The 27,878-nt window shown below is 41.9% G+C and overlaps 1 protein-coding gene across 1 annotated transcript; it reads right to left on the bottom strand.

Moving 5' to 3' along the window:
• Window positions 1–406: 406 nt before the first annotated feature.
• Window positions 407–27,136, bottom strand: YWHAG (tyrosine 3-monooxygenase/tryptophan 5-monooxygenase activation protein gamma). Its single transcript, XM_067705851.1, has 2 exons — window positions 26,886–27,136; window positions 407–3,828 (listed from the first exon to the last, which is right to left on the bottom strand). The coding sequence occupies exons 1-2, from the start codon at window positions 26,970–26,972 to the stop codon at window positions 3,172–3,174; spliced, it is 744 nt and encodes a 247-aa protein (XP_067561952.1). The 5' UTR covers window positions 26,973–27,136; the 3' UTR covers window positions 407–3,171.
• Window positions 27,137–27,878: the final 742 nt, after the last annotated feature.

Below are 27,878 nucleotides of genomic sequence, written 5' to 3'. Positions count from 1 at the left end.
GAACATCTTAAAATGCAAAAACCCACCTCATTTGAAACACAATGAGATCTCCAATGGGCACCTGAGAAATACCAAACCAGGCACGTGACCCAGTTTTCATTTAGACCTATATCCCCCACCCCCAGGGCTCAGAAGTTTAGTCACTTGACCGAGAATCAAAAGGAGTCATGATTCAAACTTAAGGTTCGTTTCGTAATAGAAACAATGGAGACCCAAAAGGTGCAATCATTTTTTAAGGTCAGTAAACCCAGGTCTGATTCCCAGAGGTAGGCACTTTCCAGTATACACCATTTTGCCCCTTTCCCCCCGCAGTCCAACCTCATTCTTTGAGTGGGGGAGAACACCCATGTCCAATCAAACCTTCAAAAGCAAAGGAAAATTTCAACTCATTAAATAAAACTAGCACTGACATCAGATCTGTAAGTTTATTTGCTCAATGTACGACAGCTACATAATGACTCACATTCATGATATTCCATCACTGAGGAAAACTGCTAAGAATGGTCCGTGTGTGAAATAATTCCTTAGAGAAACACGGAGTTGGAAAAATAATCACTGATTAGACCTTAAAAATAGTTCACTGCATAACATGACAAAAAGCACAAAGGCTCATTCAGAGAACATATTCGTTGTTCTCCTACACTGTAATAGTTATAATTTCACCATGACAAACACCAGACATTAAGATTAAGCTAACACTGGTGTTTCTTTTGCTTCCCCCCCACCCTTAAAAACAAAATATATAACTGCATGTCACTATAGCAACATCCAAAACAGATCAATTTGTTACGATCACTATTTGGTAGAGCAAACTTTACCCCCAAAAGGAAAAATTAAATTAAAAAAACTTTAAAAAATTTGAAGACTTAATTCTTTTTTGTCATAGGAATACATAACACCTACAGTATAAGTTAATAAATTTCAAGCTACTGTATAGAAATACAACACTAGCATGCACAATATTGTATCAATAGAGTAATGGAGGAGTAATCATTTCACTGGAGAGACAGCATCATAGGCAAGTGCATTTCTTTAAAAATAAAGAAAAGAAAATAAACCATTCAAGCTGCTTAAATATCAAGTCTCCCATTCCCTCCTTCATTTTTAGCCCTCAGACACGGTTTTATCTTGCATTATTCTAAAAAGCAGCCAGAGCCAAAGCTAAAATTTAAAAGAAAAATAGGTTTTGTAATTCCAGTAAATCATTTCCAAATGCTACAAGGAAGGACACAGCACTGCTCACTGGACATGAAGATAAATTAAGGAAAACCCCACCAACCCCCCACCCCACCCCCGCAAATCTGTTCCCATCCGTGGCATTGACCTTAGGCCCCTGTTAGGGCACAGAAGCTATAAAGCTCTCTTCTGTTAGTTCTTCTGGTAGGTTTGGTTAGTTGGGACTTCCGCTCTAGCATATGGAGGGGGCCTTCTAAGGAAAGTCATGCTGGGTAACTGTGCCACATTACAGAGCATCGTCACACTCTTCTATCTTCACTGTCACCTGGATCCTGGTCAACACGTGCATTTCACAACTGGAAGCTCCATTTTCGTTTTAGCAAAAGCAACTGTCAGGTTTTCCTCAATTACTACTCATTCCTCTCCCTGCCTAAATAAAACAAACAAACAAGTCTGGTGTCATTACCTATCTCAGCAGTTCACAGTTACTGACTTTATAAAAAAGGCTGAATGCACATGCAACAGGTCGTGTGTTAAGACTTATCCAAAATGAGAACCAAGGACCTAAGGCTAACTGAAACAAACTTGTGGAAATAGCATCGTGGTTTCCTTCAACTCTAAAACGTGTACAGATGGCACAAATGAATTTCCAAATTCTATGCTTTCATTAAAAAGAAAAAAAATACATAGAAAAAGTTTTGGTCAAATAGGAGTTAAATATTTATTATCTGATAATGATTTTAGTTTATTTTCCTACAATGATTATTTGGGGAAGGAGTGTTTTCAGGGAGGAAAAACTGACACACGAGGCTCCTGAAACTGGACAGAATGTTTACGAATAGAGCTCTTCCTTTAGGATTTTTCTACCAGTAAGCTCCTAGCACCTGAATTTTCACACACTGCACCACAAACTTTCTCAAAACGACCGCCAACTTCTACAACCCAACAGCTTTTCAACCCACCCGAGTGCATGCCCTGGGCACAAGGTACAGTACGGAAGACTCAAGTGAGGAGTGAGACAGCAGTGCAGTCCCTGAGGAAGAAGCTATGGCGGCTGAAAAAAATCAGGATTTCTCTGGAAATATCAGCACAGTAAATGACATACAGACCTGAATTTTCTCTATTTTTGTGGTGTTTAACGTTTCTATTAAAGTGATTAATCATTTTTGTGGTGGATTTAAGTTAAGAAGAAAGAAGGACAAAAATCCCACAGCCATCTGCCAAGCACCTATTCAACAAAACCTAAAGTAGCTTTGATTCTCTTCAGGCAAGCCTTTTGGCCTAGGAGACAGATAACAGCAAAACCAACCTGGATGAGGCTGAATAAGGATGTAAAAGCCAAAATAAGAAAAACACACAATCACAATGGCTTGATGTCACATATGGCTGTAATGTAGAAATACTGTAAACTGCAATTTAGTGTTAATACTGTCAACTAATCAGAAACTTCTGAAAACTGGCAAGGCCTAAACCACAAGGATAAATATACCTTATGTTCTAAGTCTATCAGTTTGGGATTTTAACTATTCCATGTCTGGTAGAGTACACCCTGAAAAACAAAATGCACAGCTAAAACGGATGAGCTAGAAAGTACCCAGAACTTAAAAGACAAGAGCATATGTACATAAAAGACCTTACTGGAACCACAGAACTTATTGAATGAGGGCTATTCCGTTTAAGTTTTCTTTTCATCTTAAAACCCTATTTTCTAGCAATAAGTTAAATTAAGGACAGCTCCACTTGCATTAATCTACAGAACAGTCCATATGCCAGTGTGAGGCTGCTATTCCAATACCAGCACAGCTAGCCTGACTTTCCACTAGTGGTATTTTGGCAAAAATGTCAAAGAGGCGATCAAAGACAGGACAGGTCGTGGGTTTCTCCCTAGGAAGGTCATCGCTCCCTTTCCCTCCCCCACCCGACCCCCAACTCATGGGAAAAAAATAAAGACTGCAGTAGTAGCATCAGCGTGTGCTGCCAGTCCACCTGGGGGCCTTAATTGTTGCCTTCTCCACCGTCGTCGTCTTGCTGATCGCTTGTCCAGAGCGTGAGGTTGTCTCGGAGGAGCTGCATGATGAGCGTGGAGTCCTTGTAGGAGTCCTCGTTGAGAGTGTCGAGCTCAGCAATGGCGTCATCAAAAGCGGTCTTGGCCAAGTGGCAGGCTTGCTCTGGGGCGTTCTGGATCTCATAGTAGAAAACGGAGTAGTTAAGGGCCAGGCCTAATCTAATGGGGTGAGTGGGCTGCATGTGCTCCTTGCTAATCTCATGGGCTTCGCTGTAGGCCTTCTCAGATGACTCCACGACGGTCGCCCTCTTCTCTCCAGTGGCGACTTCAGCCAGGTAGCGGTAATAGTCCCCTTTCATCTTCAGATAAAACACTTTGCTCTCATACTGGGTCTCACTGCAATTTTTGATCAGGTAGTTATCCAGCAGGCTCAGCACATCCTGACATACGGCCTCCAATTCCTTCTCTATTTTTTCACGGTAAGCACGGACCATCTCTATCTTCTTCTCATTACCATCTGCAGATGTCTTCTGCTCAATGCTACTGATGACCCTCCAAGAAGAACGGCGTGCCCCAACTACATTCTTGTAGGCCACAGAGAGAAGGTTTCTTTCTTCATTGGACAGTGGCTCATTCAGCTCTGTCACCTATTAAGGAGGAAAGAATAAAGAGCTGTTATGGTACAGATGATGTCAGTTGGGTTAATCGTATCTTTATGCCACTAAAACACAAAGAGGTCTACCAGCTGATTAAAGTAATCAACAAACAGAAGTTGGGCTGTGTGGTTATATGGAAGAGGGATAGAGCGGGAAGGAGCAACAAAGAAGGGAAAAACCTGCGACTGGCTCAATGGTGCCTGAACCCCTGCTTTCTCCCTAGAGAAGGACACATAGGCTTATTATCACACAGCTGTTCCAGGAAAGAACTATCAAGTCTAACTCTTACATGTAAAATCGAAATTTGATCTAAATTACAAAAGGTCAACAAGTCTCTCATGCAACATTACGTACATACTGATCCTAAGGATTTTAAGTATAGATGGCTTATATATCTCATCAGTTTTTTTAAGAAAAAAGAATGACAGCTGCTTCCTAACCTTGCCCTGTCTACCAAACGTCGGTCCCATCCATTTTGGGTGAGAGTATCTTGCCTACCGGGTGAGAACATAGTCAGTCAACGTCAAGTTGACTTTTGAGAAACAAAGAAACTTTTCTTATGTTAAAATAATATAAATTACGAACGCCAGAAAGGAAGTCAAAATTGGGGGCACGGGATTGACTCTGATCACTGACATATTAGCAACTTGGGGAACATGTGTTTGTAGTGTCTGAATACAACAGCAATAAAATGGAGAGGTGAGCAAAGCACTTCCGAGCTGAGGTGGCCAACAGGAATTAATGCTTCTTTCACTTGTGCTAGAAGGTCTTCGTCGTCCCAAACACTAAGAGCCTTGAGGACACTAAAGCAACGGCACACCGATGTTGTGTATTTTTATGACTACCAAACAACTGCATATAATAAAGAAATTAAATCAAGTGACTAAAACTATTTAATTTATATTACCTGATTTCTGTGATGTCAGAGCCATACACCTCTAAGTGTCTAACAACCATATGAAACAGAAAATTTTACAAGGAGGAGTGACTGAGCTCTTACTTTTTTTCCTATTCTGAGGTCACATTTTTATTTGCCTGGTTAACTATCATATCTAGACTGGTACATACTAAGTCAACGGCATTATCAGAAACCCCAGATCATGAGCTCTTTCCTATGACTTACAACAGACTAGATGCTTTCCTCGCCTCATTCTCTCATGTACCTGCGCTCCAGTGGTAACATGTTAATTGCAAAAACCTTTCATACTTCTGCCCTTTGTTCTTCTGCCTCTGCCTAGAACAACTACCAGTGCTCCTGCCTGGAAAATACTTAGACAACTGTCAAGAACCAAGTTATACTCATGGCTTCTATGCAATCTTGCCCAGCTCTACTCCTCCCACCCCCAGTTAAACTGGCTACTCCCTGTTCCCTGTGTAGATCAACCACAGCACCCATGTAACACTGTATTACTCAGAGATGTGAAAGGTACTGGGATGTAATCCAAAAAGATAAGCTAAAGTATCTGGGGGGGGGAAGGGCTGGGATTCCAAGAGACTTACCTGTGTATGGACCGTTTACATTTGGTATGTATTCCTCTTTTATCATGGAAGAGGTCGGGGTGGGAGAGGATTATACTTAAGGAAACTGGTTGTAAAATAGTTCCTCTCAGATACAATCAAATCAGAATGTAAACCATACTTATTAGTCCATATGCTTTGCTTGCTAATTCTCACAACATCCAGCAAATAACACACTCTCAAATTCCTAACTTTTTGAGTGGTTTTTCTGATGCTAACCTTTTACTATGCATTACTGATTCTCCACTCTACACTAGACAGCAACAGTAGCTCTGCCAGAGGTGGCCTAGGGGAAGCAGATGCAGAGTGGGGGAACAGGGCTCTGGTTCTACTGGACTTCAGAGCAGAAGGAAACCAGCACAGAGGTGCTTTTTACTCTCTGAGCGCCCCCCCACCCCCCCACCGTGGAAACACTGCTTCCCCTGAATAGGAGGCTTATCATCTCACATCCAATTTCCCATGTATTTCTGGACTTTGGAGAAACTATTCCCAGCACTCAGCCACTGTCACTCCTGTCAATTTCTGACATATATGCAAATAACCCAGAAGACTGGGGCTTTCCAGTCCCACCATTTACTAAGTGACCTTGGGGACAAGCCATTTCATCTATCTGGGCCTCAGTTTGCACACAGATTTCTACCTCTTTCATAAGATTATAAGGGTGTATCAGATGAACGATAAAGTGCTCCCAACACAGTGAAGTGCTATAGAGATGTGAGCATTTACTTCTTTTATTCGGCCAAGTCATGCGCCTGCGGGATCTTAGTTCCCTGACCAGGTAGACTGAACCTGCGCCCTCGGCAGTGAAAGCCCGGAGTCCTAACCACTGGACTGCCAGGAAATTCCCTTGAGCAATTACTTTTGAGAACACCTTGAATAACGTCCCTTCACTTTAAGTCTCGCCATAGGAGGCCTCTGTATTCCTCACATCATCTCGTTTATCTTCTGCTCAATGCTACTAATGTATAAGAGATATCAAGTATCTCTTCTCCATTTCATGCTATTCTCTAGTCCTTAGCTCCCTTACATCACTTCCTTTCCATAAACTTTAATATCATATAGCCTGGAATAACTCCCCAGACTGGCTTTCAAACAGGCTGAGAGGCCTCTGTAGGCCCGAGGCCCGCATACCATAGGACACCAGCCCATATTCACTGAATGAATGTGCAGATATTGAAGACTAGCCACCTCTAGAGTAACCTGATAACTGTCTCCAATGCAAGAAGCTGTGATGCCTAAGGCCACTGAGATCGGGTTCTGGCCTTTCCCCTAAATCATGCTATCCTTATTTCAAGAGCCAGCAACTATTTAAAGCTCAAATTACCTCACCAGTACTCTATACCGTTAGGTCTCCTGCTGCAAAAGTTGGGCTAAAGAGCCCAAAGGTAGCCATTTGCGCTTATGTAAAATTTGTCCAGTTGCCTCAGACAAGCTGGAACATGGAGATTATGAAATGCCAACATCACCTTTAGATACAGTAACTCAACCACATTTGGGACATACCCAGATGTTCTCTGCCACTGAAAAACTATGTTAGAGGGGAAAACCTTTAATTCTAATAAAAAAGTCTGCTCAAAGGAACTAAGATTTCTCTAAAAACCTTAAATCAGAATTTTTTTAAAAATCCTTAATATCAAAATGATTGTATGAGAGATAATCTGTGATTTTTACATTAAAATAAAATAGAGATCCCAACCATCCTAGTTTCAAAAGTCAAGATAACTTTTTTTAAAAGGTCAAAAAAAGTATCCACATAGTGTTCACAAAAGGTTTAACCAAGATCGAATGCCTATTCAGTGTAGGAAGATGTGAGATATGTATCATTTGGGAAGCAAGGTAATGTCTTTCAAAACAGTCACTGAACTGTTTCTAAGAACGCAATACTTGTATATATGGTCCCCAAAATTTACTGTCATGGCTACTGGAAAATGTGGACAGTTTGTACATTCTCCAGTTTTATGTTCTGGTTAAAAATAAAATTAAGGGGCTTCCCTGGTGGCGCAGTGGTTGAGAGTCCGCCTGCCGATGCAGGGGACACGGGTTCGTGCCCCGGTCCGGGAAGATTCCACATGCCGTGGAGCGGCTGGGCCTGTGAGCCATGGCCGCTGGGCCTGCGCGTCCGGAGCCTGTGCTCCGCAATGGGAGAGGCCACAACAGTGAGAGACCTGCGTACCGCAAAAAATAAATAAATAAATAAAATTAAGGTTTCTCTTCTCAACTCCTATGATACTAGCTCAAGTTCAAATTTCTTTCAGTGAGTTCGAGAGAGCTGTTAGCAAAAAGGTTAGAAAAATCTGTTATTCTCACCAACAGTTTAAGAAATAAAACTCCCCAAATCCCAGCTGCTAAGGCATCAGATATTAATTAGTTATCAACTGTTGTCCCCTAAGAGTTGATGAGGAGAGAAATCTTCTCTACCTAAGATGAACAACCCATGAGATTCTTGGAAAGCTATTTAGATAACTTTCTGACCCTGTGGTCTTGGAGCACCAAGTCATTCACAATTCTTCAACTTACCTATGGAGAACCTTAAATTGTAATGAGTGCAACTTCAAATGTTTAAACTCCTTAAATGAAACTTGAATTAAGCTTACTTTACTTAAAATGTATTTCTATCAAGCCGAATCTTGTACAATAACTTATGATGGTGAGTAAGACGCCTTGACTTAAGGAAAGCTGAAAATCTCCACAAAGAACTTACATTCTGTTCACATCCAAATAAGATAGGAGGGATGAACAGGCAGAAAAAAGGATTCTTAGGGCAGTGAAACTATTCTGTACAATACTCTAATGGTGGATACATGTCATTACACACTTGTAAAAATGCACAGTATGTACAATACCAAGACCCCAATGTAAATGATGGACTTGAATACTAATGGTGAGTCAGTGTAGGTCCATTGATGGTAACCAGCATACTACGCTGGGATGCTGACAGTGGGGAGGGGCAGGGGGGCATACAGGACCTCTGTGCTTTCCTCCGTGAACCTAAAACTGCTCTAAAAAATAGTCTATTAAAAAAATGAGTTAGCAGACACCAGGTATAACATTTGGCCCCATGAAGCATTTTTGGTCCTAGGAGTGATATCACCTGAAAGAGCCAAGAGGCCATAAAAAGGGTAAATGCAGTGACTGCTATATATGAACACCCTACACCAAAAAGAAAAACGTGACAAGGTGCAAAATCAGTCTCAGTGTCCATGTAATGGACAGTTATCTATATACTGTGCAGGCAGCAGAATAACCCACTGCAAGTAAATGTGACACTGTTCTGCTTGCACAAAATTAGTCATGTATTCTAGAGATGACCTGCTAAATCTCAAATTAAAATTTCTGAAAATAATCTGAAGTCATGTCTTGCACATGTGGGCAAAATGCCTCAAACTTGAAGTACAGTCTGTACAAAAAAGAGTTAACACAACAGCCTTGAGACTACTATCTTTAGAAAGGTCTGCTTGCAAAGTTGACCCTTGGCTAGCATCTGAGAACTAAGATTTTGGAAGGGTTCCCACCATCCACGACTAAGAATGGCTCACTGTCCCTAAAATGTTTGTCCAAACAATGTGGTTTATGCTAAACACCTGTTTTCCTTCTAGGAGTCTTGAATTTGGTTTGTGCTAGGCAGAAAGTGCCTTTGTGAGCATCCCTCAATGGATGAGGGGCAGGGAGGGTGGGAGGGAGGCTCAAGAGGGAGGGGATATGGGGATACATGTATGCATATGGCTGACTCACTCCATTGTACAACAGAAACTAACACAGTAGTGTGAAGCAATTATACTCCAATAAAGATCTATTAAAAAAATACCAATAAACATTTTAAACATCAAAAAAAAAAAAAACGAAACGAAAAAACCCTTGGGTACTGAGTCTCTAATGAGATTCCCAGCAGACATTTCACGCACGCAATCTGTGTGAGTCCCCTGAGAGAAGACTCTGGAAAATTTGCACCTGGTCACTCTGATCTTCGCCCCAAGCACCTTTTCCCTCTGTTGATTTAGCTTTGCATCCTTTCACTGTAATAAATCATAGCCAAGAGCACAGCTATATGCTGAGTCCTGGCAGATCACTGAACATGGGGGTAAGTCTTGGGGACCCTCAACACATATTCAAACTCTGCCTGGAAAGCTCATCAGATGGCCTTTTAGAAGCCAGCAGAGGGACTTCCCTGGTGGCGCAGTGGTTAAGAATCCGCCTGCCAATGCAGGGGACACGGGTTCAAGCCCTGGTCCGGGAAGATCCCACATGCCACAGAGCAACTAAGCCTGTGTGCCACAACTACTGAGCCTGTGCTCTAGAGCCCGTGAGCCACAACTACTGAGCCCTCGTGCCACAACTACTGAAGCCTGTGCGCCTAGAGCCCGTGCTCTGCAACAAGAGAAGCCACGGCAATGAGAAGCCCGCGCACTGCAACGAAGGATAGCCCCCGCTCGCCACAACTAGAGAAAGCCCGCGTGCAGCAACAAAGACCCAATGCAGCCAAAAATAAATAAATTAAAAAAAAAACCTACACAAAAATTTACCAATTTAAAATAAATAAATAAAAGCCAGTAGCAATGACCCTGGATAAAAACTGTGCTGAAGGGAAACATTCCAGGAAGAGGAACATCCTAGAAGAAAAATGAAACTTCCATGGCATATTCAGGGCCAAGCTCAAGGTCTCATGGATGAGAGGAGAGCTTCCTGAGAACCTGGGCTTTTCTGACAGCCACCAAATCCTATGTTCTTTTCACAACTACCCAACAAGGTGGACATTATACTTTACAGGTGTGATGTGGAGAAATCAACGGACTTTTTCCCAAAAATCACACTGCTAACACACAGCAGGGCAGGGACACAAACTCGGGTCCTCTGGTTTCAAATCCTGTGCTCTTTCTCCCACCTTGAGTCTCTGAAGATGTAAACCTTGCAATATGTCACAGAGAAAGGACTAGTTTCTCTAATAGAGGCTGTACCTTGTTTTACTGCGCTTCACAGATACTGCAGTTTTTTACAAACTGAAGGCTTGTGGCAACCCTGTGTTGTCAGACTGATGGCTAGCAATTTTTAGCAATGAAGTACTTTTTAATTAAGATATGTACTTTTCTACAACAAGGACGTACTGTATGGCACAGGGAACTATACTCAATATCTTATAATGACCTGAAAAAATATATATGTATAATTGAATCACTTTGCTGTACACTTGAAACTAACACAGCATTGTAAATTAACTAAACTCCAATAAAAAAAGATGTACTTTAAGACATGCTATTGCAGGGAATTCCCTGGTGGTCCACTGGTCAGAACCCCGTGCTTTCACTGCCAAGCATCCAGGTTTGATCCCTGGTTGGGGAACTAAGATCCCACAAGCCTCACAGCGGCACAGCCAATCAAAAACACCTTCCTAAAAGGAATTTAAGACCAATCAGTAATAGAAAAGTGAGCAAAAGGAGTGGACAATTGAAAAAGAAAAAGGAAAATGTAAGTAGAGTACTCAAATTCATTCATTTTATAAATGCTAATTTTTCTCCAATCAGACTGGCAGAACTTAAACTTTGATGACTCGCTGTGAAGGCTGATGCTGTGGATAAACAGGCACTCGCATCCATTGTTGGAAACCGTAAATTAGTACAAACTTTATGGAGGGCAATTGGGAACAGCTATCAGAATTACAAATACTAAGAAAACTTCTGACTCTGCCATTCCACTTCTAGAAACTGATTCACTGCCATCATCTGTAGCAGCTAAAGTCTTGGAACCACCTAAATGGTCCTCGATGGAAGTCTGGCTAGATTACGAAACATCCATACAACAGAGTTCTAGGTAGCCATTAATAAGGAATTTGTATGCTCTCACTGTATTTCTAGAAGGGTCTGAAAACAGAGTGGCTGGGAGGCAGTCAAGGTTGAGGAGGTTGAATTTTGACCTGTTACCAGTAGTACCTATTCAAACAAACCCTCTCCATAATTTACCCAGTTAATCACACCCACGATTAAAGTTTAAAGTCAATTTTGAAAACCAAGTTTTCAAAAAAAGCTCAAAGCCAGCAGTTTTATGTAAACAAGTTTACTGATGTAAATAACTCAAACCCACACCTGCTGCTTTGCGCTCACCACCTCGCTTCTACCAAAAATACCTTAAAACACAAAAAAACCCAAAACTTAGTTGCATAAAAATCTTTCATTATATCTTTATACAGATTAGGGCTGATATATGAAATACATACTATAGATTTCAGCCCTGTTTCATTGAACTAATTACTAATTCTAACATTTTTCCAGTTTACTCCCTACCTAATTTTATGGTTTCCAAATATCACTTGTCCTTTCCCGTGGTTAGATTTCTTATACTGTATCACATCTACCGCAAGGACAAGGACAATATTAATAATGCTTATAATGTGCATCTCTGTTCCATTTTGAATTTAATGGAATACGTCCAGTGTTTCATTCTTAAATACCAACTCTTTGTTTAAAAGATACTTCTATCATGTTAAGAAGTATTCATCTATTCCGTATTTTTCTAAATAACTTTTGTAGTATCAAAAATGAGATCTTCACTAAAATTATAATACCTCCTTGGTCCTCCAGATAACCCTTTATGATTTAGTACTGTTATTTCCATTTTAGAGTTTAGAAAATTAAGGCTCAGAGCCAAAGAAGGGAATGCAAATCTCATGGCTCAAAATCTCATATGCTTTCCACTATATGACTGGTTCTTAACCAAGGAGGAGCTTTTTGTAAAACACTCTCCCTAGCAGCCCTAACCCTCGAAGATTCAGTATTGCATGGGATCCACACATGTCTACTTCTCCAGGTTAAGAACTGCAGGACAATGTTCCTCAAAATGTTGAGTTACCACGTGACTCAGCAATTCCACTCCTAGGTATATACAAAAGAAATGAAAACATGAGATCCACACAAAAACTTGCACACAAATGTTTCCAGCAGCATTAGTTAAAACAGCCAAAAAGTGGAAGCAATCCAAATGTCAACAGATGAAAAGATAAGTTAAATGTAGCATTATCCATACAATGGAATATTATTCAGGCATAAAAAGGAATGAAGTTCTGATACATGGTACCACATGGATGACAATAAAAATATTAGGCTAGTGAAAGAAGCCTATCACCAATGACCACACATTATGATTCCAGTTACATGAAATGTCCCAAGCAGGCAAATCTATAAAAACAGAAAATAGATTAGTGGTTGCTTAGAGCTCTTTTTGTTGGGGGGGGGGGAGGCAGGGCAGAGGGCAGTGACAGCTTGCTAATGGTACAGGGTTTCTTCTGCGGAGGTGACAATGTTCTGTATTTAGATACTAGTGATGCTTACAAAACTCTGAACACACTAAAAACCAGTGAACTGTACACTTCAAATGGGTGAATTGTATGGTATGTGAACTATATCTCAATAAAGATAAAACTGCTGCACTATGCCATAGTCTCTACAGCACTTTCACACATGTCAATAATTAATTAGCTTATCTGACAAGTTCAGAATTCCAAATACTTCATAACATGTGGGCTGTTACAAAGAAAACCCACTATAATACAGCATGAACCTCTACCTCTTATTTAATCCTCCTCTTGTGCTTTCAAATAAACTACGTAGTTTGACATAGGTTAATATTTCTCAATAGCCTCGCCAAAAATGAGAACGAGCGCGTTATCTCTATTGCTCAGATATAGTTAAGCAAACTTGAAAAGGGATAAGAATTTTACATTCCCTACCATGGGTATTCTTCATTATGAAGCAATTCAATTCTGCCACTATGGGGAAAAAAGGCCGGAGAGAAATATACTAAAATAACAACTTCTCAAATTACAGATAATCCACACACAAACCCAAAGCGGTGCTCCCCTCCCTCTTGCAGACCCTGCTGGGTGCTCTTCCAACCCTCTACTTGGACACCTGTGAGAATTCTGCCTAAATCCACCTTTAGAGAGTAACATCAGAAGTACCTGACTTGAAGATAAAGCTAAGTTTATCTCCCCTAAAACTGCCAGTCGCTAGCCTTAAGAATTTTATTTCTTGGGGCCAGAATCACTTCTTCAAATAGATAGTCCTCATACCCCTAGGTCTTCTCTACTTAACTGTTTCTATGATCTAGATACAACTCCCCTCATCATCCTGACTCTTTCCCCCCAAATTTGCCAGTACTCTTGTCAGTACTCGTCAGTCTGCTATTTAGAATACAACACTTCACACTTTAGCCGGGCTATTTTCTGAATTCAGCACAAATGAACTAACATTTATAACTGCTAGTTTTACCATAGATCTGCTTTTTCTGGGGGGGAGGGGGGCAGGGGGAAGAAGGTAAATAAGCTGGTGTATTTGAAAATGCTGTATAACCTATGGTACAGTGCATTTTAAAAGCAGCTCTATTTAGATATTATCTACCAGGCAGAGGCCAGGCATGCTGGTGAACATCCTACAATGCACAGGTCAGCCACATACAAGAGCAAAGAATAATTTGGCCCAAATATCAATAGAGCCCTGCTTCAAGTCATCAATACCCAGACCCAGGTCTCGCAGTCTTCCTCATATTACACACTCCTCTGCTATCATGCTTTTCCAACCACCTAAAACGCACTTCCAGAACTATGAAGAAAAATTCTCTATATGTCATCTTTTAAGCCCTAATTCAAATACTACACTTACTTCCTGAAGCCTGAAAATTCCTCAGGCAGAACTAACTACTGCTTACTCTGTGTGTAACTTTCACCTTGCAGTTATTATACTGCTTATATCTAATGCCTTGTAGTTTAACTGTATACCTTTCTTTCTCCTAAAAGGACTAAAGTGCTTAAGGGCAGGTAGCACACTTCACTCAGCAGTGAATCAACCACAGTACCTAAACTGTCACTTCCAAATGTTTTAAGTGACATGAATCTACATAGGCTGTATCCAGCCCCGACTGTTTGCATAAATGGCCCTAATAACTCCCTCCAACCCTGTGTATATCTCCTTCCTTTTAAATGATTTCGCAGCTCCTTCCATCAAGAACTTCCATCAAGAACTACATTTCCCCAACTCTATAATCTGAACTTGATCAGGAGACTTGCTTTGGCTAGTAGAACATTAGCAAGTATGAGGTAAGCAAAGGCCTGAAAAGTGCTTGTGAATCAGGACTCGCTGCTGGGAACCTTCCCCAGGCAAAGAAGCCTGGGTTAACCTGGAGATGAGAGGCCTTTACCTCTTCATAGTTATTCCGGCCCCACAGGAGCAAGTCTAGACCCAAACTACCTGGCCAGTATAAAGAACTGTGATAAACAAGAAATATTTGCTTTAGGTAGTTTGATACAAACAAAAACTTAACGAACATTAAGATGGCTATTGTTAAGTGCCACCTGCATCAAATGTAACGAACAGTTGAATTTTAGGGTCAAGGTACAGGACCTGAAGCAAAAACAAGGCCACTTCATTAGCCGAGATTCCACCCATTGCTCCAGTCTGATCTCACTTTTCAACAACCGGGACAAATGCCAAAGCTCTGCAGCTCACCATTTAACCTCACAAATCAGGAAATAGATATACTATGCTCTAGCACTCCCTTGGCTAGCAGTCAAATAACACTATTCTAAAAATTAGTTAACTGGAGCCTCAACTAAGGAGCCCGCCTGGCACAACTAAGACCCGGTGCAACCAAATAAATAAATATTTTTAAAAAATAAAAATTAGTTAAATCAAAATTAGTTATGCAGGTTCTTATACAAGCCCATACTGACTCCCTCACAATCTTCTCTTTCATGCCTTTTCTGTGCTTCTAAAATTTCTCCTAGAATCAATGTCATGTTCACTTTCTTTGAGATTGTTTACCTGTATCCAGACCTCTGGCCCTACCTCCTTATCCAAGGCTACTCCCTCAAATTAATTCTGAACAACAGTTCAGTTATCTCATCGATTCTGACAACTTATCCCCAAACCACACCTTTAACCTCACTCACAACCATTCATTTTTTAAATTTTTATTTTATATTGGAGTATAGTTGATTTACAATGCTGTGTTAGTTCCAGGCGTACAGCAAAGTGACTCAGTTAGACATACACATGTATCCATTCTCTGCAGTCTCTTCCCATACAGGTTATTACAGGATATTGAGTAGGTCCTTGTTGATTATTTTATGTAATGTGCATACGTTAATCCCAAACTCCTAATTTATCCCCCCGCCCCACCCCCAACCATTCACTTTTAAAATCAAACTCCTGCGAGTTCCTGGGCAGTCCACTGGTTAGGACACGGCGATTTCACTGGTCAGGGAACTAAGAGGTGCGGCCAAGATAAATATTTTAAATAAATAAAGCAAAAAGAAATAAACAAAATTAAAAAATAAAAAATGTTTTAAAAAGGGGAGTTCCCTTGTGGTCCAGTGGTTAGGACTCGGAGCTCTCACTGCCGTGGCCTGGGTTCAATCCCTGGTCGGGGAACTGAGGTCCTGCAAGCTGTGCGGCACGGCCAAAACAAGTAAAAAATAATAAAACCAAACGCCTACCTACCCTGCAATGTTACCAGTCCTCACTTCCACCTACTAGACTCGCTCTTGAGCCCTCTCCTTTTTCCTCAGCCCCTTTCCTTTAGGTTTTATTTCCTCCTTGTAAGGTTCATCAAGATCCATCAAATTCAATTATTTTTGCATTAATATCAACATTCCTATGCCTTGTCCTTCTGCTATACCATCTCTAAACACCCAAATTCTCCATCAATAGAGCCACCCAGCCTGCTTTCAACTCTTATACCCAAAATATGGTGTGGGGTAGGGGAGAGGGAGAGACCAAAAAAAACTAGATTGTAATCACTACAAATTAAGGCTTTTTAACCTCAGCAGGGCCCTTAGCACTCACTGCCTGGCAACCCTTGCTCACTACTGCCTCCTCAAAGGAAAGTGACCAAAGGCCTTTACTTGACAAACAACTGCCCCTACCACTGCCGCCTCCTCCCTGTATGCAAACAAGATGCTTCTTCCCTCTCAAGATATTCCCATCAGTCACTCTCTTTCCTGTACTTTCCCATTAACATGTAGTCCAAGTTGAGGTTTAAAATAAACAATGCCGGGGCTTCCCTGGTGGCTCAGTGGTTGGAGTCTGCCTGCCAATGCAGGGGACGTGGGTTCGTACCCCGGTCTGGGAGGATCCCGCGTGCTGTGGAGCGGTTGGGCCCGTGAGCCATGACCACTAAGCCTGCGCGTCCGGAGCCAGCGGGGGAGGCCACAGCAGTGGGAGGCCTGCGTACCGCAGAGAAAAAAAAATAAAATAAATGATGCCTTTTAATCACATGTTTCCTTCAAAATCAAGTTTCTGAAAATTAGCCTATACTTGTTACCATTTCTTCACCTTTCATTCACTGCTCACCCCATTACCACTGTCATCAACTGTCTTCCTACCTCACATATCCCATGTTCTCTTATGTCTTAATCTTAATTCGTAAGGGATCTATAACACTGCGGACTAATCCCCCTTTCTTGACACTCTTGTCCACTTTGTTAGCTTTCTTTCTTGGTTTTCTATCACCATCTACTTAGTCTTTTCTTCCTCGTTCCAGTCACTACTGAAGTGGGATTCCCCAGGGTTCACTTTGACTTCAGCTCTCAATTTTGCCTAGGTGACCTTACTATGCCTGGTAGGAGACTCCCACTAGAATGTTAGTTCTGTGAGGGCAGGGGATATTATATCCTCCAGGTCTGAGACTAGAACCTGGCCGTTAGTGGTTCCTAAATAAATATTTATTTACTTAATGAATAATAAGTAACACTGAGTGCTTAACCTGTGCCAGGCCCTGTTTTAAGAGCTTTTCATGAATTAACTTGTAGCCATGATGCTTCCATTTACCGCCACTTAAATGTTTCCTCAAACACAGCATGCCGGCAACTGACTTGATCTTCCCCATCATTTCTCCTTCCTCCTACTCCCATCTCCAGCCATCAAATTCTCTCTCTCTCAAATCTGCCGTCACTGTCCATGTCCTGGTCCTCATACCTTCAGAGCAGACCCTGCAATACTAATCAGTCTTGTCCCTCTGCCGCACTGTCCTCCTCTTCAACTTCCACACTGCTGCCAAGGTTCTCTCCAAACCAAAAACCGGACAATGATCCTCTTCTGCCTGAAACCCTTCAATGACTCTCCAAAGCCTAAGAAAAAAACCCAAACTCCACAAGGCCCTTCATGAACTGGCTCCTGCCCCTATTTACCTCTCTGGACTCATTTCCTAACATTCTCTCAGCGCAACCAGTAGTGACTGGATCAATCATGCAACAGATTCTGCCCCCTGTACATTCTGCAACTAAACAATGCTATTCCCTCTGCCTGGACACTCCTTCCTCCAGCCTTTCCCCTCCCCTCAACATCCACCCCTCACTGCTCTGCTATCATTTCTCTAGGAAATCTCCCCTGATGCTCAGGGTGACATCAGTGTCCTGATACCACAACACTGGGCTGACCTTCACTTTCTGTGTGTAGAAGGTTCCCACAGACGTTCAATAATCCCCTCACAACTCTACCTTCCCTGTGTGAATTCTGGATCAGTACCATTCACTTCTTCCACTGCCTAGAACATCTACAAAATATTCAAGTTAACATTCTTTTCTTCCTTTGATCTTCACTTAAATCCCCTCAAAACATGTTTCCACATTCCAGTTTGTGAATTCCACACAAGCCCATATTATCTTTGATGTACAAAAAAGTCACAGCTTCCTCCCACCTCTTTCAAGTGAGGTATACTCTTCCATTCAGTTTGAGTAGCATCCTTTCACTTCTTGGCCATACCTGTAAGACTCCAATGGCAAAAGCATGGTACTTACCTCCTTATGCTAAAAACTGCAAGTTCTCCTTTGTTAAATGGTATTTAAAACAAACCACAATCATGGGACCAAATATTTTCTAGAAGAAAGATTACACTCATATTGAGTATTTCATCTTAGGGCTGTCCTAAAGAAGTTTGTTCTGTATTAAAAACCTGGATTACATAACAACCCTCTCAAGCATAACCAAGTGGAAAAATATTAAATATACAGCAGTTTGAAGGAATTTCAGAGCTTCTGCAAACAATGGAACATTGACTAAAATTAATGAAAACAGATCACTGAGACAAGAGCTAAAAGATTACCAGTATCCATGTATACACTTCACCTTTGACTCCTTTTTGAAAACTAAAAAACCTTTTAAAAGAGGCCGAGATTTAGGAAAAATACTTTTAACTCAAGCCTTAATAAGCAAATTACTTAAACATTTCCACCTGTAAAATGGGACCATCACTTTATAAAACTGTTGTGAAATTAAATGGGAAAAGTATAGAAAGATGCTTCCCAAGTGACAGTAAATGTCCAACTATATTGCAGTATTTTAATCTGAGAGTGTGTAACTTAAAATTTTGTCTTCCGGGCTTCCCTGGTGGCGCAGTGGTTGAGAGTCCGCCTGCCGATGCAGGGGACACGGGTTCGTGCCCCGGTCCAGGAGGATCCCACATGCCGTGGAGCGGCTGGGCCTGTGAGCCATGGCCGCTGAGCCTGCGCGTCCGGAGCCTGCGCTCCGCGGCGGGAGGGGCCACAACAGTGAGAGGCCCGCGTACCCCCCCCCAAAATCTTGTCTTCCCAAAAATATTATAGTCAGTGCAGAAGTCTATAGAACAGATGTGAAAAAAGTCATACCCAAAAGTACACTAGGTTTTCCACTGTGTAGTGGAACTCATCAACATTTCAGAGTAATGCTATGTCATAACAGCTTAGTAAATTATAGTACTGACGTGATTTTCACAACAGATGTAAACACTTGCTAAAAAGCTAGTCTTAATCATCCTTCATTAAAAAATATATGTATTTATACAGCCAGCCAGATTATGAAGAGAAAAACATGATCAAAATGCAAGAGTACCATAAATCCAAAATAAGAACTAGCTATAATTCAGTGTTTTTGAAAATCTATATGCTAGACAGAGTTCTAAATAAGTAATGTTAATAGAAATATATTTTATGCAATTTTAATGTTCAATTCATTACTATAGCTGTTTGAAGTTTACCATGTTGTTTTCTCTTCCTCAATAAATGGTTCCAAAAATCTAGCCTTTTTCTGCAGGACCTTCGAATGGTAAAAAAATAAAACGGCAGTATACTCACCTATATTACTGATATCAATAAACTAGTCAACTCCATACTTCTGAGCATGGAATTCAAACCCAAGGTGTCCGGGCCCAGACAGCTAGTGTATGTACGTATCTATCTACCTACCTACCTACCTACTCATACCTACAACCAGTACCATGATAACTTTAAGGCAAAAATGATTTTTTTAAAATGCTTGGCAAGCAACAAAACCAAACAAAAGCAAAACTTGTTTATCCACATCGCCCTCAACAAATCAACTGGGTTTTAGCACTTCTATCAGATTGGTGATGAAAGCCAGAACTGACAAAAGATATCAGCCTTTGTTGTCCCTTTCCCAAAAAAGGCAGTAAAAAACAGTGCAGTAATGATAAAACCCTTCTCTAAACCTACCTGACACAGCACCACCTTTCCTCTCCCCACTCGTGACCCATCCAGCCTTTCCTCCTCCTCATGAGCAAAGGCTGACAGGAAGCAGCACTTGGGATGTCAGCTGAGAGAAACACTCCTCTTAAAATCAAGGAAAAAATTATCTGCCACCTGGATTATATGCTTTAAGCAAGAAACTACACTTTGAGGTTGCCAAATCTGAATATAAAGAGATCTTCCTGGTAACTGGAACATTTGTGGGAAATAAGGCGTAATTTTAGGTCAATAAAAAACCATCTTGCAAGATGGTAAATACCAAGGGGACCAGAACAGTAGTAAAGTATATAGACAGAAGATTGGCCAATATGCTGACAAACGGTGAAACTGGTTATATGGAGTTATATCATGCTATTATCTTTATTTTGCATATACTTGAAAGTTACCATATTAGTTTTTTTTTGTTTTGTTTTTTTTAATTTTTAAAAAAGGTACTCATTCCAACCACAAGAAAGCAGAAGAGAGGCTTGCCACAAATAAGCTTGCAGTTAAACTTTCCCCTGTTTCAACCTCATTTTCTCTTTCTGGAGCAGAAAGGGCAATAGGGTATCCTTGAACTTTGAACCATGTGTATGTACTATCTATCCAAACAAGTACATCTTCCAAAACTTTTGAGATACATACCAGTGCTAGTGATGGTTTCAAGTTCCTTAAAAATTCTTAGCAATTCTTTCAAAAATTCCACTTTGGGGTCTCTGTCCTAATATACAATCTGTGTTGAAAGCTTTAGGCACAAAGATATTCATGGCAATATTATTTATAAATTTGGAAACGGCCTAAATGCTAAATAAAAATTAAATTATGACACACCCAAAGGACTGTTCAGCCACTGAAAATACTGATAACAGAAGAAAATATCCTTGAAATATCAAGGGGAGAAAATGCAAGGTGCAAAACCCTGCAGAAAGACATGATGGAAATATCCCTGCATAGGGAACTATTATGGTGATACTTGTCATTTTTCTAGCGTCCTAAAGGCCAGACATTTTTGTCATCAGTGGTCTGTCCCACTGATAACAGCCTTCCAAAAACCAGAGTCCCTTAGAAGATCAGAGCATCCCCAAATCAAGATATTCTAAAATTTTTCTTCCCTACTCACTTGTCCCCACCAGCTTTCCTTGTCTGCGGAATGCTGTTCTGCTGTTCTTACCCTATCTTGTTATTTCTCCTTATCCTCACGCACTGGGTCATTTTCAAACTACTAGAAAAAAAATATAGTGTCTGGGCTTCCCTGGTGGCGCAGTGGTTGGGAGCCTGCCTGCCGATGCAGGGGACACGGATTCGTGCCCCAGTCCGGGAAGATCCCACATGCCACGGAGCGGCTGGGCCCGTGAGCCATGGCCGCTGAGCCTGTGCTCCGCAACGGGAGAGGCCACAACAGTGAGAGGCCCGCGTACCGTAAAAAAAAAAAAAAAAAAAAAAAAAATATATATATATATATATAGTCTCAACTTTAAGTCTCTATTTTTACTACACAGATGTAGTTAGAAAGACCAGAGGTGAGTCATATGTGAAGAGTGGAGTATGATTTGAAAATAACATCTATCCACCGGGTCTAGCCATGCCAGGCAGGCCCTCATGTAAGAATGTCCTGGCGGGAGTATGGGATTGCTTGCATGGCGACTATCCATCCTGGGCTTCTGCTGCAAAGACATACTCATTCACTATTTCATGTTAGACCCATACAAAAGGAGCATTGTGTTGAACTTAATAGTACTGAATTGAAACAATTCAGTCAAAAATATTTTAAGCTTATTTCCACATCCTTAATGTACTGGCACCATAGGCAACTTTGTTTCCTAGATCTTGGTTATTTGAATACGGTAGCTTAAGTGCCATATTAATAACTCCTTCCAGAAAGCTAAAGAAGTTTTAAATGATCTCTCTTCAAAACAAACCTTCTTTTTCAAAGCCTTCCTCTTGTTACCTCTTAGCCTTCTCTCACTTCTCACACCACCACAGCTGCTCTTCATACTCGGCAGTGGGGGAGGGTGGATGAGGGATTCCTCTCGCACTACTGTCATTACATGTTCAGCTGCCCACTGTCGTCACTGTCATATCCCCAGCTCTGGCACCCCTGTTCTAGCAACAGAATTATTAAGAGGGAAAAGCTGACACTACACCTGGGTCCTACTCAACAAGTTTGGCTTTACACCTCTCCAAAAATAAGGTATCGTTTCAAAGATTAAAAGGATAAGACCAATGAGTTTACTTGGAATTTTTAAAAAATGTCATATTAAAAATCTACATATGTAAGAACACTCTCATTTCTATCTACTTATTCACAACGCAACTAATGCTATGCACCACATTATTCAACTTAGGTAAAGAAAAATCTACCTCCGTGGGACACTCTTACAAGTGATATGCTGATGAACATTTGGTTTAGACTTCACGAGTTCTTTTAAAAGGAAGAAAAAAAAAGACTGATGCAAAGTCTTACAAGATTTACAAATTTTTATTGTTTCTGTAAAATCATGGAACCAAATAAATTTAACCATTTATCTTAAAATTAAAGCTTTCTTTTGGGAATTTTTGTTGATCACTTTTCATGTAACTGTTTTTTTATGACTCAAATTCATAAATTAGTAAAATCAAAATTTCAAGTGCCAGTCTAAAGCAAGATAATATGGTCTGGTACTAAACCAAAATGATAGGTAATACCTAAAATGGAATGTGGGGAAGACAGCAGAAAAATGATTATGACAGGAAAGGCCATAAGGCAGCTCATGTTGATAGCCTTGATAGCCTAGAAAGGCAACAAATACAGGTTCCCTATAATTACAGTCTCGAATATCTGGTCAAGCTCTAACAAACAGAGCTTAGAAAATAAGACAAAAGACAATGGTTTATATGTGATTTTTTTCCCTTTGACTATTAAACATATAAAGTGGTCTTTGCTTCTTTTTTTCCACATCTCATGGAATCTGGTAGGAACACGAAAGAATCAGATGCCCTGCCAGATAAAACTGTTAGGGCTGGTGATACTGGAGACAAGAAGTTGTTCCTGGCAGCCTCAGAAACACCAAAAACAATGTATTTAACATCTTATTTAGGAGAAGCCCATGCTTGAATAGCTCACCACTCTCAGCACAGCAGGAACCCGGGCCACACAGCAGGGCAAGTGTGTCTAACAAAGTCAGTCTTGGGGTGGAAAATGAGTGATGATAAGAACACCAGCAAAATTCCTATAATCTCCAAATAGTTAATAGTTTGCTCCGATTTCAGGTAAATTGTTCTTATTCATTTGTGTGAGCAACGTATAGTTTTTAAGCTCTGTAACTTTTTAAATGGAAATACAAATCTAGCCAAAATAAGTCCCCTTTTCAATTTATGCTGAACGGTTCGGATGTTAGAAAACAAAGAGAAAGGGATACTGATTACCACTGGCTGTGAGCCCTGCACTATTGACACATTCCTGAATCAGTAATGTGCTGAAATCCAGCCAGCTATAGCCAGACCATCATCACTTTTTAAAAATATCATTTTCCTATTTTTTCTAGAGGTGATGGCTGCACATCATTGTGAATGTACTGAATGCTACTGAATTGTACACTTGAAAGTGGTCAGTTTATGTTGTGACTTTTACCTCAATAAAAACAAAATCATTTCCTCCACTTTTTAATAATTTAGAGTTTGGTTTAATAAATAAATAAGGCTTCCTCCAAGTACTAGGGGATGAAATCCTCCCTAGGGTCTGCAGTTAATCCAAAGAACCGTAATGAGGATGCACATTCAGCAACATCTTTTATCTTAATATAATCCAAAAGATACACATGAAATTGCTTAAATAATTAGAAAAGGCACTTAAGAGTCATTTCAGTTACTGTGAAGGTTAACATAAAAAGCAAACTGTCATCTGTATTCTTTCCACCCCAAAGAGAACAACTGAAACCACATGACTTTGATTATAATAATGGCTGGCAGAACTCCACTTCTGAAGAGTCTAAAGAGGTGTCATTACTCCATTAGTGATAATGGCTATTGATCTAGCCTCCTGGAAGAGCTAGTAGGAAAAACAGAATATTTAACATTGTAAAACCTTTTTAAGTATATCGATTCCACCACGAAGACTTTTTTATATAATTAAGATAGCCTTTTGCCACTAATGCCCCCCAACACACCCGAGTTAAACTGCTTAACCCAGTAACTTCAACAAAGTTACTAGCCCAGAACCTTTTCTGCCCGCCCTCCCCCCCCCCCGGAAAGTACCAGTAGCCTACTTAGAATATTAACTTCTCAAGAGGCTATTAAAATCCAAAGGACAAGTCAGTATTGTCTAACAAGTAGGAAACATCTAGGTGTTTGCTCTTTTTAGATATAAGCCTACACATGTGTCTTAAAAGACTAAACTTCCTTCTTTCCTCCTTTCCAGAATACACCATTTTACCTCTATCCTGGTCACCCACCTACAACTATCACAGGTCCTAACTCTTTACTACTAGGGTAACTTCATCCGATGCAAATAACTTTAATCACGCTAGCATCTGGATGACTTCAGCCTTAGAAGAGAACTCAAGTGGTAGAACTGAGTATTTTCTTTGTATCTTCCTGTATTTTCCAAATTCTCTGATGAGATGATCTTTATAAACAAAGGAAGAAACAAAGTTTTATAAATAGTTACCTTTTCTTAAGCACCTACTATATTTTTTATTTAATCCTAACAACTTTGTCAAGCAGGTGTTGACCCATTTTACAGATGAGGAAAATGCAGATCAGAGGTAAGCCTAATTCCTCAAAATCATGGTAAACAGATTTGGAAAAGGTCTGCTATATTTTATAAACTGTTTTTTCCTGCACACTCAGTTAAGGAGCAGAAACATAAACACAGCAAAAGAGAACTTTTCCAAATCCCAAGGTAAATTGTTCTGTAAGGGATTCTCATTCCCTAACGTTTACTGAAAATGCCCCAGCAGGAAGTCATAATTTTTTTAAGGTTTTTATTAAAACCTGCCGAGTTAATAATTTGCAATAAACCCATGTATACAGCTCATCCCTGCACTATGAGCATAAAACATATTCTTGTTTAAAACTTCTATCTTTATTCCTTCATTGCCCAATTTTAACAAATGTTTAAAACCACGACTGTATCTTATAAACTTTTGAGAAAACTACAAATACGCAGGTGAACAGGCATAGCCAGACATCCCTGATTTGCACATCTAAGGATAAATGAAATTCTTATTTGGAGGACCAATTCTCATCCGGTGGAAGACAAAATGCTCAATTCCACCTGGCTTATCTGCTAATTTCTGCATTACCTTGGACAAATGCCATCTGCATACTCCCTACCAACCCATTAGGTGCATTGCAGCCTCTGTGTCATTGTGTGTGACATCACTGGGTTGCTATGGATATAGGAGCGAGGTCACTCGCTTTCCTGTGAAACTAGAAATATGGAAAAATTAGAAGAGTCTAAGTAATGTTAACTAAAGATACTGATATCTGCTAAAGTGCAACTTACATCATTTGAGCTTTAAGGACAGCAACTGTGGCAATAATATTAATACAGCAGTACTCCAAATGTCAGAATCAATTCTCTTCCTTAATGAGATAAAAATCTTCTTTGTTAATGTATCTGGCTTAAATACACAGGCATCAGCATTGTCGTCTTCTGTGAACCAGTAAAGTTATTCAAGAATTAATCTGCAATACCTATACTGCTTCATTAAAGAGGTTTAACAGGCAAGGTACACTCCTCCATCCGCTGCACACTGGAGATGCGTTTTAAAACCTTTGTTACATAAGGCAGGAAGTTAGATATGAAAATAGTGGGAGACCGGAATCATTAGATAATTTTACGTTTCATTTAATAATGCTCAATACTTCCCCAATCCTCTAATATCAAACTGGTTGACCACCCATTAGGTGAATATAGTGTTACTGACAAAATGGTGCAATACAAGCAGGAATCTGCAAAATGCGACAACTGGAGATCAGTATTCTCTTTTCATCAGCATTGAGGATGCGCTAGTTTTTTTTTTTTAAGCTTCAGATGCATCTAACAAAACAAATTAAAAAAAAAAAAAGAAGACTTTTTCCCCTTTAAAATAACTCCTCCCAGCCTCCACCCAGTCTAGGCTCTCTGCAATACGACAAATGCAGAATCTTCTGGAATGACTTGATACTGCCTCCCACCACGGCTTTGTTTGCAATATCAGATCGGAGAATATTTTTTCAACTTATAGGAATTTCGACAAATGTGTGCCTATATTTAAAAAAGAAACAGCATATATCACAAACTGAACTAGTCAGCTAAATTCACAACCTTTGTTTTAAAGACAATACCAACACTTTTCAATACGAAAGCCGTAGGAAAACAAGGAGATGACATATTGAGAACAATCAATGAAAACGCTAGCGAGACAAACGTGCCCCCTTCCTAAAAGCAAGAGGACTTGCTTTGGGGCATGCAGAAAGAGGAGCCTTTTGTTAAGAAAAACGTGAGCAAGGAGGTTTCGATTTTGCATCTTGGAGCCCAGGTTTTCAGGACAGCCTACATTTTTCCCGGGGAGGTCCTAAAGGATCTGTCTGGAGAGGCAGTGGGAAGATTTGGGGAGGGGGGGAGTATCAGAAAACCGGGAGACCTGCTGAGTGAATGGGAAAGGCGCCGCCCAGACATCAGGGAGAAAAGAGGAACCGCATCCATGCGGTCCCCCGCCCCCACACGGCCAGGCTGGGAGGAGGGGAAGTGGGGCACAAAGGATGCGCACGGCCCCTGCTCAGGTCCCCAGCAGACCCGGAGGCGCAGCGGCCAGAGACCCCGCTCCCGAGACCAGCCCTCCAAGACCCCGCCCCAGCGCGGGCGCGTGGGGAGGGCCGAGGCGGCAGCGCCGCCGGCCCTGGGGAATGCTCGGGGAGAGGCCGCGTCACACCCGGTCCTCAGCGCTCTCAGGACCCTCCCCAGCCCGCTCTGGGGCGGCCAACCTGCAGGAGCGACGGGCGACTAGTCCCCAAGTCGACCCCGCGAAAGCCCGCGTCTGCGAAGGGGCTGGGGCGAGGCGGCGGGGGGGGGGGAGGAGAAACTCACGTTCTTCATGGCCGCGGCCATGTCGTCGTAGCGCTCCGCCTGCTCCGCCAGCCGGGCTTTCTGCACCAGTTGCTCGCGGTCCACCATCTTCACGGGCTGGGTCGGGCCGGGCGAGGAGACCAGGGCGGCCTGAAGGGCTCGGAGGGCGACTGCGGGCGCGGCTGGAGCCCGTGTGCCGGAAGGACCGACCCACGAAGCGAGGGGCTGAGGCGACGGCGCGAAGGAGCTGCGACCGCGGGACCGGGCGCGAGGTGGCTGCGGCTGCTGTGCGTGCCGCGGGCGGACAACCCTCTGCGGCCCCGCCCACGCCGCGTGACGCAGACGGCCCCGCCCACCACCCCGCGCACCCCGCCCCGGCCCCGCCCCGGCCCCTCCGCTTCTCGGGTTGCCCCTCCCCAACTCAGCTCGCCGCCGCCTTCTGGGTGTCCCCTTCTTCCCCGCTGCCCCTCAACAAGCCCCGTTTTTCCCTTCACCCCGGTTGCTGCGCCCTAGCTTTTCCAGACGACCCCCACCCCTCGCCATGCAGACCCCCGCCCTGCCAGACCCCCGGCGCCTGGGCCCCTGGGAGTTGTAGTTCATCCTCTGCTGAGGTGCTACGTTGGGGAGATCAAGGACAAAGGAGCGGTCAAGACTACATCTCCCAGTGGTCATAGCGCGCAGATGGAGGAGGATTCGGGGTGGGGGGGGTCTAATTCCGCGGCCGCTGGGGACCCCTGGCGGGGACGAAGGCTGCCAGTGTCCGAGCGAGTGCTGATTCACGGCCCCGCCCCATATTCTTCGGGAAATTACTGGGGGAGGGGGCCAGGGCCTCAGCCCTGGACCGTATTTCCGAGATAAAATAGCACGCCATGGGGGGATTGGGGAGATGGGGCGTGTTCACTGTTGATCCAAACTGTCAGGGTGGTACCCACCTCAGGGATGGCTGAATTAAAGAGCCAAACCTTGGGGGACTGTCAACCTCCCCCACCCCCCACAAGGTTCCAGCTCTCCCAT

The sequence above is a fragment of the Pseudorca crassidens genome, chromosome 15 (assembly GCF_039906515.1).
Source record: "Pseudorca crassidens isolate mPseCra1 chromosome 15, mPseCra1.hap1, whole genome shotgun sequence".
Taxonomy (NCBI): Eukaryota; Metazoa; Chordata; class Mammalia; order Artiodactyla; family Delphinidae; genus Pseudorca; species Pseudorca crassidens.
Note: the sequence above shows the minus strand (reverse complement) of the source record. Positions and strands in the feature narration are given on the sequence as shown.